This window comes from Mesoplodon densirostris, chromosome 9, assembly GCF_025265405.1.
Source record: "Mesoplodon densirostris isolate mMesDen1 chromosome 9, mMesDen1 primary haplotype, whole genome shotgun sequence".
NCBI classification, from domain to species: domain Eukaryota; kingdom Metazoa; phylum Chordata; class Mammalia; order Artiodactyla; family Ziphiidae; genus Mesoplodon; species Mesoplodon densirostris.
In genome coordinates, this window is record NC_082669.1 from 90,520,630 (window position 1) to 90,537,945 (window position 17,316).

At 39.8% G+C, this 17,316-nt stretch overlaps 1 protein-coding gene across 1 annotated transcript in view; it reads right to left on the reverse strand.

Moving 5' to 3' along the window:
- Positions 1-151: 151 nt before the first annotated feature.
- The window catches only part of TNPO3 (transportin 3), a 95,126-nt gene continuing 77,961 nt past the window's right edge, over positions 152-17,316 (reverse strand). Inside the window, exons 21-23 of the mRNA XM_060108770.1 lie at positions 11,928-12,040; positions 2,942-3,033; positions 152-1,321 (exon numbers count right to left, since the gene is read on the reverse strand). Coding sequence (XP_059964753.1) covers positions 2,973-3,033; positions 11,928-12,040 — 174 coding nt within the window. The 3' untranslated portion in view covers positions 152-1,321; positions 2,942-2,972. The remainder of the gene's footprint in view (positions 1,322-2,941; positions 3,034-11,927; positions 12,041-17,316) is intronic.

Here is a 17,316-nt window from a genome sequence, read left to right on the forward strand (position 1 = left end):
CCTGAATTTCAAACTCTGTACCCAGATGTCTATTAGAGAACAACTAAGACTATTCACTTAGGGGGTTTAGCCGTACCATTTCAGATCTATGAGGCAGTGAAATGAAGTAAAAACAAACACTGATTAAATTTTTTAAATTTATTGGTTTTTTTTTTTGGTTGCTGTTGATTTGTTCTTGTGATGGCTACAACACCAGACAGAACAGTGCCCTAATATCTAATGCCTGTGCAGGGCTGCAACTCCTTTAAAATATTAGGACTTGCTTTGGGCCTCCCTCTTCTGCCTCACTCCCCATGAAGTCAAATAATTTCTGCATTTTTTAGTAAAATACAGTTAGCCCTGTAAACACTTTTTTCCATTTTCCCACCCTGTTTTCCTCTCTCATGTCTATGGGTGAAAAATTAATTAAAAAAGAGAAAAAAAAATCTTAAAAAAATTACAACTTAGAATATATATTTATATCCCACTCACCCTAATTTTGGCTCTTCTCTCCAAAGATGACGACAACCCAATGTAGGTGGGAAGTGGACTTAAGAGACTGAATAGGGTCAGGATGGGGATATACATGAATTTTGGCCCTGGCAGGTCCCAGTATCATTGATATGACCATGATATAAAACAGAACAGGCTCCTTGCTTATTTCTCCTTGTCTGAAGAACTCTAAAGGTGAGAAGAAAACAGTTGGGACAGTAGGAAAAATTTCTAACTTTCGTTAAAAGAGGAGGGGGAAAGGGAAAGAAGAGAGGGTGGGAGAGAAGGAAAGGACAAAACAGCAGAAAACCTTAAGAGATGATCTTGACCCTTTGCTTCCAATTGCAGTTATTTAATTCATTTGAATTCCCATCGTCCCTAAGTAAACGTTTTTGTTTCACAGAAAGTTTTGTACTTTTGTTTTTCTGTGTGTACACATGCATGTTAGCATGTGTGTGTGTGCGTGTGTGTGTAGGTATGTGTACGTATGTGTGCGTGTCATTTGCTACCAGGAGAATGTTTCAGTTCTGATTTCAGTTTAGTTTTCCTTTTTTTTTTCTTTTTTATTTCTTTAAAATTATTTTTCCTTTTAGAAACAAGTTCACCAGGAAACCAGCTCACCTCCCACCACGCTGCACAGGCTGCAGCCATCTTTTTTAAACCGCGCTGATTTTCCCTCACACCCCCAAACAGGAACTCCTCAGGATGGCCTTGGAAGGCTGGAGTCTCTCCCTGTCTGGCGGGAGGCCCTGGTGGCGGTGAAGGCCCCTCTGCCATAATGGAGGTTTCTGATTGTGGGACACAGTCTGGTTTTTGTTTTCTTCCTGTCTTCTAATTAAAAAAGACATTCCTGACAAAAGAGAGAAGATAGTCAATAACTGTGGTCCAGAAGACAGCAAATACTTCAGAAAGGCAACCTCAAGACAGAAGTGTCTATACTTGCTCAGGCACCTCATTCTGGCCTCTGCTGTAAGAACTCAGTTAAAAAAAAAAAAAAAAAGAAGTTGGATTTTTTCACTTGTGATTTTAAAGGAGCTACTGTTTTAATGAAATACCTTCTGTGGTGCTTTTCCAATTCTGAGTGTCCTCAGTGATAATATGTGGGGGTAAAGAGTACGCCAGCAGGTCCAGGCTGCCCACTCCAAAGCCAACCAGAAAACCTCCATTTAAGTATTGGGGTTTCATGCAAGATTTTATTTTGAAAGAAGGCTTTGCCTACTAAGAAAAGGTTTAAGAGCCACTGATTTAGACTCTATGTAAAGGGTACTATGTAAAAGTATTAAGTAGAGTGGTTAAAGGTGAGGACTCTGGCAGCAGAAAAGTGAATTGTGGCTCTATCAATTACTGACTGTGACATCAAACAACTTACTTAACATCTTCGAACCTCAATTTCCTCATTTGTAAAATGGAAATAATAATAGTAACTAATCCAGAGGACTGTGTGAGGACTATCTTATAGATAATACATAATGTGCTTTGTACATAATACAAAGCACTCAGAACAGTATCTGACACACAGTAAGGGCTCCATAAACATCAGCTATGAACATCCACAGCTATGCACGAACAACCCTATGTGTATCAACGTTAGCTATTACAGACACTGCAAAACCTGAGGATCCCAAATGATATCACTACTCATCAAAGAACCAAAGTTTAGAAATAATTTCTGGTATGGTGAGGCATTGCTCAACAGCATCTTCACCCGCAAATGCATTTAATCACAAAACCACCAGTGAGAGGGCTGCACATTCATCGAGAATTGCCTCCAGGGAGAATAAATTCTGCTTAAGACATCAAAGGGTGGGCTTACAGGAGAGATGCCTTTCTTCTTTCAGTCAAGAAACTGGCACCCAGACCCCACCACCCAGTCCTTTCCTTCCTCAGCTAAGCTTCTTGCTTTACTTCAGAATCAGAAGCAAACGGAGAAAACTGATGATCAGGGGCTAGACATAGAGGCTAGCTCTTTTCTTTTACCTCCTGCCTTGGTCAAAAACCTAGCATTTCAGTGTTAAAATTGTAAAAAATGATAAGAACAAGCATCTTTATTTATCAAATCTGAAAGATCAGTTTTAGGAAGGCAGTGCCATGTATCATGGTCTACTTTAGGTCAGCACTGTTTTCACCAAAGTTGCTAGGTTGAAAAATATTCATTTGTTACCACACATACTTACCATGCTAGAAGTACCTGTAAAGAGAAGAGGGGAGGAATTTTCTTTTTGAGATATTCTGCAACATAACTTTCTTATGGGGGTAAAACTGGCATCCAAAAGAAGCTGACAATTATTTGGCTGCCTTGACCCAAGAAAATCAGGCCTGTGCACTTCTCAGCTGTGCAGCAGCGTTAAACTGTAAGTCCTTCCCTGACTCTAGCTATAGTACTAGTGCCATGATGGGCATTAAAAACCTATGCCCATCCCCAAGTACTCCCGACAGCCAGGGGAAAAGCTGGGAACTATATACCACTCACCTGGGTGACAGGCACAGTGCAGGAGTATGAGCTATCGAAACAACCTGGTGAAGTCTCGCAAGGCCCAGCAAACTTGTTTACATTCCTCAGCACTAGAAAAGAAAAGGTAGGTTGGTCCCTGACTGATGAGAAAGATATGATATGTTGAAAAGCAACCACAACCTTGAGGTATACCGAGAACTGTCCCAGCTCTGCTCTCTCCATCATCTCTTGACCCCGCTTTCAATCTTTCTGTAACTCAAGAGTAAATATTAACTATTGTACATGAGAACAATTATAAGCTGTGTGGTTGTTAAAGAGTAGGCTTTGGAGAAAAACTGCGTAAGTCTGAATCTTGGTTTCACTGTGTCCTTGAGCAAGTTACCAACCTGCCTCAGTTTCCTCATCTATTATCTACCCCATGATGTTTTGAAGATTAAATCAATTCCTATATGTAAAGTGCTTAGGATAATAGAACAGTGAATAAAATAGTATTTGACAGATGTAGGCTGCTACAACAAGAAAACTTGGCTATTCCCTGGCGGTCCAGTGGTTAAGACTCTGTGCTTTGGACTTCCCTGGTGGCGCAGTGGTTAAGAATCCGCCTGCCGATGCAGGGAATATGGGTTCGAGCCCTGGTCTGGGAAGATTCCACATGCTGCGGAGCAACTAAGCCTGTGCGCCACAACTACTGAGCCTGTGCGCCACAACAAGAGAAGCCACCACAATGAGAAGCCCGCACACTGTGACAAAGAGTAGCTTCTGCTCGCCACAACTAGAGAAAGCCCGCGCACAGCAACAAAGGCTCAATGCAGCCATAAATAAATAAATAAAATTAAAAAGAAAAAAAGACTCTGTGCTTTCACTGTAAGGGGCACGGGTTCGATCCCTGGCCGGGGAACTAAAATCCCGTGGCTAAAAAAACAAAAAACAACAAAACCTGGTTAAAGTCCTTGACATAAATAAAAGAAAGCCAGAACCCTCAAAGTAAAAAAGCAAGCATATTCACCTAAGGTTGATCATTTAAACTCTATGAGCTGAGCTAACTTAGGGACCCTGGTTTCCTCATTCTTTCCCAAGAGCAGATTTTGTTTATAAAGCCCAATCCAGAAAGTGAGTCTCAATCAGTGATTTTCTAGTTGAACAGGCTGCTCAAGGTTTCCTCCTGTGGGAGGAGGAGGGAGAGCAGAGAGGAAAGGGTTAAGGCATGAAGAAAGGGAGGAGGAGGAAGCAGGTCTTGGTCCTCAGGCAAGCAATGAGATGCCTAGGTGGCATGAATAGCCCAATATTCATTTGGCCCTGTTTTTTCAAAAGGCTTCCTTTATCTAAGATTGTCACCAAGAAACCAGCTGATGCCAGCTTCATTCTTTTTTGTCAGTCTTCATAATAGTTTTTCGTAACTGAACATGAGGCTAAGCTAAAAACAGTGGAAAAGAAAGCACATCCTAATATGCTCATCCTTCTGTGGCCCTCTCTTTGGCTCAGAAAAACTCAGGGAGCACAGCCTATAGCCTAGCATTCAATGTCAGAAGAAAGCTCTCTCTCCTTGTAATGGTTAAAAGTCAGGGAGGGAACCACTAACAGTGATTCAACATACAAGAAGGTAATGAGAGCTATCTCCTTAAGAGCCTACATCTGTATTTCCCCAGCTATTATAAGGTCTGAAACATCACTAAGAACCTTGATTTAGACTCTAGGACTTGATTCAACAGAGGCTTTCTTCTAGTCTCCCTCCATCATAAAAATGTAAGGCAAGTAAAGAAGGTCTTCTAGTTTTATTGGAATTCTGCCATTTGCTCTGTGAATTTAACATGCCTCAATAAAAGCATTACATTTCTCTATTTCCGAATCAATACTGACTATAAGGAGGCAGCCTTGGTGAGTGAGCCCGATCACTCCTGCTTCCCAATGTCACGAAGGAGGAAGATACGTAACCTCAGAGAAGTCACTGTGTGGTGTATTATTATAAGGGACTAAGACGACAGGAAAGAGATAAACTTAGGATAATGCTGGAGACTCAGGATTCTTTTGCTATCTTAATGCCTTACATGTTGTTCAATACTACCCTTCTTCAACCAGAGATCGTGGTTAAATCTGGAAGAGAAATGATAACTCCACTCTTAGCCTCTTTCGTAACATGAGAAAAAGTACTGAAACCAAAATTCAAGTAAAGGAGAACTGTGGTGAGACATGGTGAAATGAGCAATGGGCCACAACCTCTCGAATCAACTCAGCTTCTGCTCCCAATCCTGTCAGCAACTGCTCTGGTGTCAAGCGCTTTAGCCAAATGTTTAACTTAAGTGTCCCTGGTGATTAAGCCCAAAGAAATAGATTTTTAAACAAACAAACAAACAAACCTCCTTAAAAACTAGAACTATTTTCTGTTTCTGCCTCAGTCCTCCCGGCACTTAATATTTCTGGGTTGTTTTTATATTCATTTACACTTATTTATTTATATTCATTCATTCATTCACAACTGCCACTATTTTTGTAGGTTCTATTTTCTGGCTTCTAGTCCCACCATCCCAATCCTTCCTATACTTTAAAAAAAAAATTTTTTTTTTTTTCAGTATGCGGGCCTCTCACTGTTGTGGCCTCTCCTGTTGCGGAGCACAGGCTCCAGATGCGCAGGCTCAGCAGCCATGGCTCACGGGCCCAGCCGCTCCGTGGCATGTGGGATCCTCCTGGACCGGGGCACAAACCCGTGTCTCCTGCATCGGCAGGCGGACTCTCAACCACTGCGCCACCAGGGAAGCCCTTTTTTTAAAATTTTAAATAATACAAGTATAGTTGATTTACAATGCTATGTTAGTAATTTATCCCTCCCTGATCCCTTTCCCCTTTGGTAATCATAAGTTTGTTCTCTATGTCTGTGAGTCTGTTTCTGTTTTGTAATTAAGTTCATTTGTGTCATTAGGTTCCACACATAAGTGATATCATATGGTATTTGTCTTCCTCTTTCTGACTTACTTAGTATGATAATCTCTAGGTCCATCCATGTTGCTGCAAATGGCATTATTTCATTCTTTTTTATGGCTGAGTAGTACCCTATTGTGTATATATCACATCTTTATCCATTCAACTTTACATGGACATTTAGGTGGCTTCCGTGTCTTGGCTATTGTAAATAGCGCTCCTATGAACTACTGCACTATTGCATGTATTGGGGTGCATGTATCTATCTTTTCAAATTATAGTCTTCTCCAGATATATGCCCAGGAGCCTTTCACTATACTTTTTTTTTTTTTTTTTTTTTTTTTTTGTGGTACGCGGGCTTCTCACTGCTGTGGCTTCTCCCATTGCGGAGCACAGGCTCCGGATGCGCAGGCTCAGCGGCCATGGCGCACGGACGCAGCCGCTCTGCGGCATGTGGGATCCTTCCAAACCGGGGCACGAACCCGCGTCCCCTGCATCGGCAGGCGGACTCTCAACCACTGCGCCACCAGGGAAGCCCTCACTATACTTTTGAGTAATTTTTTTTTTTTGCAGTATGCGGGCCTCTCACTGCTGTGGCCTCTCCCGTTGAGGAGCACAGGCTCTGGACGCGCAGGCTCAGCGGCCATGGCTCACGGGCGCAGCTGCTCCACGGCATGTGGGATCTTCCCAGACCAGGGCACGAACCCGTGTCCGCTGCATCGGCAGGCGGACTCTCAACCACTGCACCACCAGGGAAGCCCACTTTTGAGTAATTTTATGGTCACTATTCCTCAAGGCCCGTAATCCTAGTGGTGCGCTGAGAAATGCAGCCTTTTTCATCTGATGTGCATAATGGAGAGTAATCAAGCTCTAACTAATGACTTCAGCAAGAAGACACTCCCATACTGGCCCATTCTAGTGTCAATGCTCCCTCTGCATGTCTTTTGACCTTGAGATCCTCAGGCAAGCGATAGTCACAGAATAAATACCAAGACAGAAAAATGTGAAATCATGGCAAAATTTCTTCTAGACATAATTAGTGGTATTTGGAAAGAAAGAATGATATTTCAGAATGAAAAATTCTAGCTTTCTTCAAGTTAGCCAACTAAAAATGCCAGGGAATTAATTAATTACCAGTACCATTTGAGAAACAGGCTTGGACTTGCTGAAATGACACTGAACCAGTTTACCCTCCCTGCTAGGATGGCAAACAAAGTAGCATGTTGAGGCAGGAGTAACAGGACCTTAAAACCGAAAGGGAGACTGAGTCATGCATGGAACAGAAGGTTCAAGGGCAATACACAAACCAGAGAAAGAGAATTACTAAGAGGAGCTGAGCAATCTCAAATCCTTTCTCTAGCACCTCAACATTACCTCTTACTTCTGTTCATTTCCCACCATTATGTCACAGCCTACTACAGGAGGAGCTGCAAAACTTGTTTAGCAGTAAGAGGTCAAGTAGGCCAGCATGGTAAATACCTTATTGTCCCATATCACAGGACAAAGATCACAGATATTTTTGTTCAAAGCAATACATTATTTGGGTTCATTTTCCTAGCCTCAAGATTTTCCTTACACTATGGAATGTTCATGACTTTTATTTCAGACTTACACTTTGTTTCTACACTTTGTTTCTACCTGTCATATATTAGCCTGGATGAGGAAATATGAGCTTGGTGGAAACTTATTCCAGAATGTGTGGGAGGTTGCCTTAGAGCTGAAGGAGACATGCTCTAGCTAGTTTTGCAAATATGTAATGACATTCTGGCAGGTTCTTCTCCAAGGAAAAAGTTAACATTCACTGATCACCTACTATGTACCAGATCGTCTTTAAATTTCCACTTGGTATTTCACAATAACCCTATGAGATAGGTATTACTAACCCTATTTTACAGATAAATAAGCTGCAAAGTAACAGTAAGTGGCAAGATTCAAACCAACAGCCTTGACTCTAAGCCCAGTCCTCCTTTGAGGGGGTTCTCCTCAGGCTCTCATTCGCTCTAATCTAGAGTCAATATGATCCTGCCCTTTTAATGAACAACACTAGATAAAACAGAGCAAAACGGAAGCAGGGAGAAGCAACTGTTATAATTCTTTCCCCTGAGACAGTTTGTAGGTAGAATATTACTTCTACTGGGAAGATTCATAGTAAAAGATAAAATAGTTTTTTAAGGTCATCCCAATAAATATATGCCTACCTAGTAGAGGGGAAATCCCCTCTTTTGGCAAAATGTGTCATGAAGGCAGTCACATGCTATTTTAAAGTCATGCATGTCACTTGATCTATGGCCCAAAGTCAGTTACTTCCGGGACATGAAGTTAGGCCACTTAGTAAACTACAAAAAAACAGCACTCGAAGATTTGGGATTTTACCATTAACAGAATTATTGGAAAGTCTTGGGAATAAGAAAGTAAACCATTTTGGAGAGTGACAAGAAATCAATTCTCAGAAAAAAAGATTAGCATTTAATTTTCTCTCCCTTTTAAAAACTAGGTCTGGTTTTAATTGTAAAAGCATACCATGCTCATGAGAAGAATGCAAATAGCACAGGTTATGAAATGAAAAGTTCTAGTTATATATCTTTCCAGAAATTTACTATTCATAATAAAGTAGCTTACATATATATATATATCACATATAATAGAATAGCTTTTGAAAGTACAAGTTAGTTCATTTATGACAGCATCAAAAAGAATAAAACACTTAAGCTATAAAATGTTGCTGGAAGAAATTAAAGATACCAATAAATGGAAAAACATCTCATGTTCACGCACTGGAAAGCCTAATATTATTAAAGGTGTCAATACTATACAAAGTGATCAGATTCAATGTAATCCCAGTCAAAAATCCCAATGACATTTTTTTGTGGAAATAGAAAAACCTATCCTAAAATTCATGTGAACACAGCTCTCCCAGTTGTGCTGGTATTCACTGTGGTCATGCAGTCACCTTGGCAACGTGTACATTGCTTTTTTGGGTTTTATTGTATAGTCAGTACTATACATTTTCTGTTTTGAGTTTTGTAACTTTGTAGCATTTTAGATAATGTCGTGTTTGTGCTTTGTTGTATAGAGTAAAAGGATTGTGTTGGGGCCTCCCTGGTGGCGCAAGTGGTTGAGAGTCCGCCTGCCGATGCAGGGGATACGGGTTCGTGCCCCGGTCTGGGAGGATCCCATATGCCGCGGAGCGGCTGGGCCCGTGAGCCATGGCCGCTGAGCCTGCGCGTCCGGAGCCTGCGCGTCCGGAGCCTGTGCTCCGCAACGGGGGAGGCCACAACAGTGAGAGGCCCGCATACCGCAAAAAAAAAAAAAAAAAAAAAAGGATTGTGTTGAATAAACCTAGGATTAGAGTGAAAAAAAAATTCATATGAAATCTCGAGGGATTCCAAATAACCAAAATACTCTTGAAAAAGAACAAAGCTAGGAGCTTCCCTGGTGGCGCAGTGGTTGAGAATCTGCCTGCCAATGCAGGGGACACGGGTTTGAGCCCTGGTCTGGGAAGATCCCACATGCCGTGGAGCAACTAGGCCCGTGAGACACAACTACTGAGCCTGCGCATCTGGAGCTTGTGCTCTGCAACAAGAGAGGCCACGACAGTGAGAGGCCCGCAAACCGCGATGAAGAGTGGCCCCCGCTCGCCACAACTAGAGAAAGCCCTCACACGGAAATGAAGACCCAACACAGCCAAAAACTAACTAAATCATTAAAAAAAAAAAAAAGAACAAAGCTGAAGGTCTCAATTTACCAATTTCAAAACTTATTACAAAGCCATAATAATCAAAACAGTATGGGACTGATATAAAGACAGATACATAGGGCCTCCCTGGTGGCGCAAGTGGTTGAGAGTCCGCCTGCCGGTGCAGGGGATACGGGTTCGTGCCCCGGTCTGGGAGGATCCCATATGCCGCGGAGCGGCTGGGCCCGTGGGCCATGGCCGCTGAGCCTGCGCGTCCGGAGCCTGCGCGTCCGGAGCCTGTGCTCCGCAGCGGGGGAGGCCACAGCAGTGAGAGGCCCGCATACCGCAAAAAAAAAAAAAAAAAAAAAAAAAAGACAGATACATAGACCACTGGGATAGAATAGAGAGCCCAGAAATAAATCCCTTACATATATGGTCAAATGATTTTTCAATAAGGGTACCAAGACCATTCAATGAAAAAAGGACAGTGAAAGGAAAACTGCAAAAGGATGAAGTCAGACCCTTAACATACATCACATACAAAAATTATCTCAAAATGGATCAAAGACATAAATGTAAGACCAAAAGTATAAAACTTTCAGAAGAAAACATAGGGGAAAAGCTTCATGATATTGTATTTTGCAATGATTTCTTGAATGTAACACCAGAAGCACAGGCAACAAAAATAAAATAGATATGGAGAAATTAGAACCTTGTGCACCGTTGGTGGGAACGCAAAATGGTATAGCTGCTATAGAAAACAGTATGGCGGTTCGGCAAAAAAAATTAAACATAGAACTGCCATGTAATCCAGCAATTCCACTTCTGGGTATATATCCAAAAGAACTGAAAGCAGGGTCTTGAAGTGACATTTGTACACTCATGTTCATGGCAGCATTATTCACAATAGCCAAGAGGCAGAATCAATCAAATGTCCATCAAAGGATGAATGGATAAATAAGATAGGATATATACATACAATGGAGTGTTATTCAGCCTTTGAAAGGAAGGAAATTCTGATACCTGCTACAACATGAGTGAACCTGAAGGACATTATGCTAAATCAGTCACAAAAGGACAAAAACTGTATGATTTCACTTATATGAGGTATCTAGAATAGTCAAACTTAGAAAGTAGAATGATGGTTGCTAGGGGCTGGAGGGAGGGAGATATGTATGGGGAGTTGTTGTTTAATACGCATACTTTCAGTTTTGCAAGATGAAAAAGTTCTGGCGATTAATCCCACAACAGTGTGAATGTACTTAACACTACTGAGCAGTTCACTTTAAAATGGTTTAAAAAAAAGGTTAAGACAGTAAATTTTGCATGTATTTTATCAAAATTAAAAATTAAAAAAATTTTAAGTGCAAGTTGGGTTATACAAAATTGTTATTTTTTTCCCTTTATAATATATTATATATTTTTCTGTATCATCAAATGCATTTTTCTCCTTCTTCTTCTTTTTCACCATTACCAAGCTCACTGCAACAGCTCATTCTTGGACCTATAAATCATTCCACAGTTGTATGAATATAAGCCATTGCCTAAAATTTAGTCAAAATTCTAAAGACTCTACACAGAAAAAGGAATATTAGAGGAAGGTAACACACAGTTACAAAATCCAATTTAAGTTGCTGTCATTAATACTATCAAGGACCATAAAAGTCTCATAACTTCTGATTCAGTGATTGCATTTTAAGGAAAATAATCAAAAGAAGAAAAGGCTAGATATTCAATATTATCCATAATACTGAAAAAATGAACATTAATAGAGGCACTGTAAGGAAATCAATCAACACCTTATAGCTATAAAACTGTAATTAGGAAGACTATGTAGGTATATTTAAAATGTTTATTATGTTTATAGTAAAAAACCCACACATGTACAACTTAACATTTTAACTAAGCTGTAAGCAAGTGGCTCATGGGCCTAATGCATCCCAGAGAGATGTTTTGGTTGGCCTGAATTAAATTCGAATTTGAATATCTTTAGGCACAGTAAAAATTTCCTAATTCACTGCAGTCCACATCACTCTATAATATTTTACAACCAACGCTTCACCTATTCAGACACCTGCATTCTTGACCCCTGAATACGGATAAGAACTGGGAAGGACTTTAAAAAGATACAGACAGATTTCCTGAAGGGTAGTGGGCTGTTGAACGCACTGTTCTTTTGGAAGAACATCAGGATATGTATAATACAGTAAAACTGAGGCACACATGTACAGCATGGTGATACTTTCCCCCAGATTGGTTTCCAATGCCAATTTGTGCAATTCAAGGCTAAACAGACACAAAACTTTGAATTTACAAAGACACACAAAAAAATATTCCTGGGTGTATCTATAACTAAGGTGGTATAAGAAACAAAGATATTTTTTCTACATACCCCTGCTGCTGATCATCACTCACCTAGTGACTTGTTTGTGGAAATCTGTAAGTTGTTTGTGTGTCACTGTGACAGCTCCCACGGTTGTCTCCTTTGGCAAACCTTTCAAGGAATTCTCTAACCATCGACAAAAAGTCTGTACAAAGAAGAGGAAGAGAGTTTTAAAAGAAGGCAGGGCTTACTCAACTGAGATCCTACAGGGGATAACCAAAACCCACAGGTTTTTTCCTTAGTAGCATTAGCTCCCCAAACTTGGAAGCAAGTAAAGGACTTAACAGAAGTACTATTTCTGGCCTTCCAACCCACTGGGGGTTGGAACAGCCTACAAAGGCATGCCTAGACTCCCTTCAAGGGGGCAGCAGGCATCATTTCAGACAGAGCCTTTCAACCTTGGAAGTGAAGTCGCTTCTGGATAAAGCTATTGTTCTGTTTCTGTCAGTAAACTTATGTAATATTTTAAAAATTAAACAGCTGCCAGAAAACTCTTGAGCTTAGAGATCAAAGGCAATGCAAAGCAAAAGTTCAGGTACCAGAAAGAGCAGGGACAAAAAGTATAGTAAGTAAACATTTAAAAAAGTGTATACACGTAATATGAATCCAGAATCTTAAGGATTTTAAGGTCACCTCTCTCGTTAGGAGCCATATCCAGTCAGTTCCTTTGTGATACCTGCCTGTTCTGTGGGTTAGAAAATTCTTTTTTTTTTTGCTCACTCTTATTGCTCTTTTTTTATTTTTCTTTTTTTTAGCCACACGGCATGCAGGATCTTAGTGCCCTGACCAAGGATGGAACCCATGCCCCTTGCAATGGAAGTGTGGATGGAGTCTTAACCACTGGACCATCAGGGAAGTCCCTCTTGTTGCTCTTAAAAACAATTTACTTACATCTGAGCATAGTCTCTTTATATCTTTCATGTGTACAAAAACTGTTTGAAGAGGAAGGGGAGTGGGAGCAAGCTTAAAAATCAAAATTCTAGAGACTTCCTCTGGGTTCTTATTTTCATTTGAATTGTTATTCTTTGAAAAAGCTCTAATTTTTCTTCATGCCTTTCTTAAGTAGGATGTATGCCTTGGTCACAGTTTTCAGTTGTAAAATAACTATTTTATATCTAAATTTTTTACATTATGTGTTTTCCCATTGTTAATTTATGAACACAATAGACTAGAGCAAAAGTAAATATTCCACTATAAATGCTTAAAAAGTACTGCATAATTCTCCAAGTGCTGCCCCTTCTGAGTAGAAGACAACATTCTACTCAGACAAAAACAAGCAGAGGCAAACATCATGAATGAACCCTTAACTGACAAAGCTTTGGCATCCACAATGACCCATGAGTTAACTATAAGTATCCCCCAAAACAAAAACAGTAAGAAACTAAACTATATACTGTCAACTAATATTTGACAAAGGAGATGAGAATACCCAATGTAGAAATGACAGCCTTTTCAATAAATAGTGCTGGGAAAATTGCATACTCACATGTAGAAGAAAGAAACTGGACTCATGCCTTTCACCACTCACAAAAAGTAACTCAAAATGGATTAAAGACTAAATGTAAGACCTGAAACCATGAAACTCCCAGAAGAATACAAAGGCCTAAAGCATTCTCACATGGGTCTTAATAATGATTTTTTGGCCATGACACCTAAAGCACAACCAGCAAAATAAAAATAAACAAGTGAAACTACATCAATCTAAAAGCTTCTGCGCAGCAAAAGAAACTATCAACAAAATAAAAAGACAACCTAAGAAATGGGAAAAAATATTTGCAAACCATATACCTGATAAGAGGTTAGTATCTAAAATACATAAAGAACCCATACCAGTCTAGCAAAAAGCCAAATAACTCAATTAAAAAATGGGCAAAGGACCTCAATAAATGTTTCTCTAAAGAAGAAATACGAAAGGCCAACAGGTACCTGAAAAAAACGCAAATTAAAACTATAAAGAGATATCATCTTAACACCTGTTAGAATGGTCATGATCAAAAAGATAAGAGATAACAAGTGCTGGCATGGGTATGGAGAAAAGGGAACCCTTGTACACTGTTGGTGGGATTGTAAATTGATACAGCCACTATGGAAAACAGTTTGGAGGATCCTCAAAAAATTAAATATATGTACCACATGATCCAGCAATTCTACTTCTGGGATATATCCAAGGGAAACAAAAACACTAACTCGAAAAGATATCCACACCCCATGTTCACAGGAGCATTATTTACAGTAGCCAAGACATGGAAACAACCTAAGTGTCCATGGATGATGAATGGATAAAGAAGTTGCAGTATGTGGTACACACAATGGATATTATTATTCAACCATAAAAAATGAGGAAATCCTGGGCTTCCCTGGTGGCGCAGTGGTTAAGAATCCGCCTGCCAATGCAGGGGACATGGGTTCGAGCCCTGATCCAGGAAGATCCCACATGCCACAGAGCAACTAAGCCCATGCACCACAACTACTGAGCCTGTGCTTTAGAGCCTGAAAGCCACAACTACTGAGCCCACGTGCCACAACTACTGAAGCCCGTGAGCCTAGAGACTGTGCTCCGCAACAAGAGAAGCCACTGCAATGAGAAGCCCGCGCACCACAACAAAGAGTAGCCCCCACTCACCGCAGCTAGAGAAAGCCCGCATGCAGCAATGAAGAGCCAACGCAGCCAAAATAAATAAATACATAATAAATTTATTTTTAAAAAAAACAAGGAAATCCTACCATTTCTGACAAAATGGATGACCTTAAAGGATTATGATAAGCAAAATAAGTTAGACAGAGAAAGACAAATACTGTATGATCTCACTGATATGTGGAATCTAGAAAAACAAAACAAAACTCAGAAAAAGAAATCAGACTTGTGGTTACCAGAGGCAAAAAGTGGGGGGAGAGAAACTGGAGGCAGTGGTCAAAAGGTCAAACTTCCAGTTATAAGATAAATAAGAACTAGTTAAGTAAGTAAATCCTATGAGTTTTCAACAACAGGAGAACATTTTTTTCCTTTTTTTTTTTGTTTTTTGTTTTTTTTGCAGTATGCGGGCCTCTCACTGTTGTGGCCTCTCCCATTGTGGAGCACAGGCTCCGGACGCGCAGGCTCATGAGCCTAGGCACTCCACGGCATGTGGGATCTTCCCGGACCGGGGCACGAACCCACGTCCTCTGCATTGGCAGGTGGACTCTCAACCACTGCGCCACCAGGGAAGCCCCTCCTTCTTTTTTTTTTATTGTGTCCATAGGAGAAGATGAATGTTAGCTGAACCTACTGTGGTAACCATTTCACAATATATGTAAATCAAACCATTATGCTGTATGCCTTAAACTTACACACTGATGTAGATCAATTATTTCTCAAGATATTCAAGTCAAGAGACAAAGCTGGTACGTCATCTTCTACTGAAGAATCTGTGTTGAACTTTGAAAATGTATGATTGAGAATGTGCTCAAGAATGTTAATTTTCTTCAGACTTATATCCTTAGTTACGATTTCAATCAGTTTACAGCAATATAGACAACCTAAATTTATGTAAGAGTTCCTTTACAAAAACTCAGTTTTAAGTTGGTGTTTATAGAAAACCATTTAAAAAATTTTTTTATTTTACATTGGAGTATAGTTGATTAACAATGTTGTGTTAGTTTCAGGTGTACAGCAAAGTGATTCAGTTATACATATACATGTATCTATTCTTTTTCAAATTCTTTTCCAATTTAGGTTATTACAGAATATTGAGTAGAGTTCCCTGTGCTATACAGTAGGTCCTTGTTGGTTATCTATTTTAACAATCACTTTAAAATTATTTAGCAATTCAGTGGGTACACAGTAAACTTAAGAGCACAGGGCTACTTGGTTTCTGTTCCTGCCCCAAACTGCTGCTCTCATTTTCTTCTTTAGCCCTTACCTGTATGCTTACAAATCCAAAATTTTTTGTAAGGTTAAATGTACATAATAAGTTTTGTGTTACCTGGAAACCAAGTATATTTATTTAAAAGTAAGAGTATGGAAATTTTATTTCTCTTATCAATAATGTTTGGAACAAACTTGTTGGTCCCCAGGGGTTCACAGAATACTTTTTAGAAAAACAAAAAATACTACTGTATTAGATTGAAATGGAACAGGTGTTGTGAAGAGCCAGCAAGGGAACTACAGGTGCTATTCATTCCTGAAGCACTTGAGCTAATGGAAGAACTGCAGAGCTATTTGATGAAACCAAAGTCACAGAGGAGCCTCACAGAGTTTGATGAGTAAGAATTAAGGTTCATGGAGGGGACTTCCCTGGTGGTGCTGTGGTTAAGACTCCACGCTCCCAATGCAGGGGGCCCAGGTTCTATCCCTGGTCAGGGAACTAGATCCCACATGCATACCACAACCAAGGGTTTGCATGCCGCAACTAAGGAGCCCATCTGCCACAACTAAGACCCGGAGCAACCAAATAAATAATTAAAAAAAAAAAAAAAAAAAGTTAAGGTTCATGGGGCTGTTTCTGAAGTAGAAACCTAGAGAAAATGTTAGAAATCCATTACACATCTACCATCTACCCTACATGTGATTGTTTTTCATTTGAGTGAGCTAACGATCAAGTAATGCATATGCCTAAGACAATTTACACTAATCATTGAATTGTGGAGATGAACACACAAATCCAAGACTAGGCAGAACTTTTGCCTCAGTAACATTAGGGTCTAAGAGTGAAAGTGTACTTTTTTTTGTGAAACTGCTGAAATTGAGTCTAAGAACTGCAATCAGTGATATAAAATAGGAGATAACATTAAGATGTACAGGGACTTAAAAGTTATAAGATACTTATGTACCTGGATTTCTGTGGTTCAATCAAGTCAGCTCACATTAGGTCCAACTGTGTACTTTTCTGAACTGCTTTTATATTAATATTACAAATTATAAACCTCATTAAAAAATAATTTACAGGCTATACACTATATGCTACCATTATACTCAAAACTTTCATGTAGTACACACAACCTGATTTATAATCATGTGGCCCAGTACTAAAATTAGTTGGACATTACTGGATAGCCTAAAAAAAACTTGCATGCTCAGGTGATAAAGAACCTGGTTCAAGAACTGAAGCAGGATATAAATAAATCCAAAGGGGAAACAAATCTAGCTATAGATTGTAGGCTAGTTTTATATGCATATGCCTCCAAATGCTCTGGCTAGATTTATTACCAAGGAACCATATAATCCTATTTAAGGAACCTGAAATGAATGAACACTTCTTGAATAACCTGTAATATGGGCATCTCTCACAAGTGAACAAATTTCCCACTGGCCAGCCACATAGCTGAATTCAATGCTTAGTATTCACTTTTGGTAATAAATAAACCCTATGACAGTGACACAAACATGTTTTCAAGAACCCTTCTATAGACCCCTTCATTTAACAATTAAACTTAGCAATATAC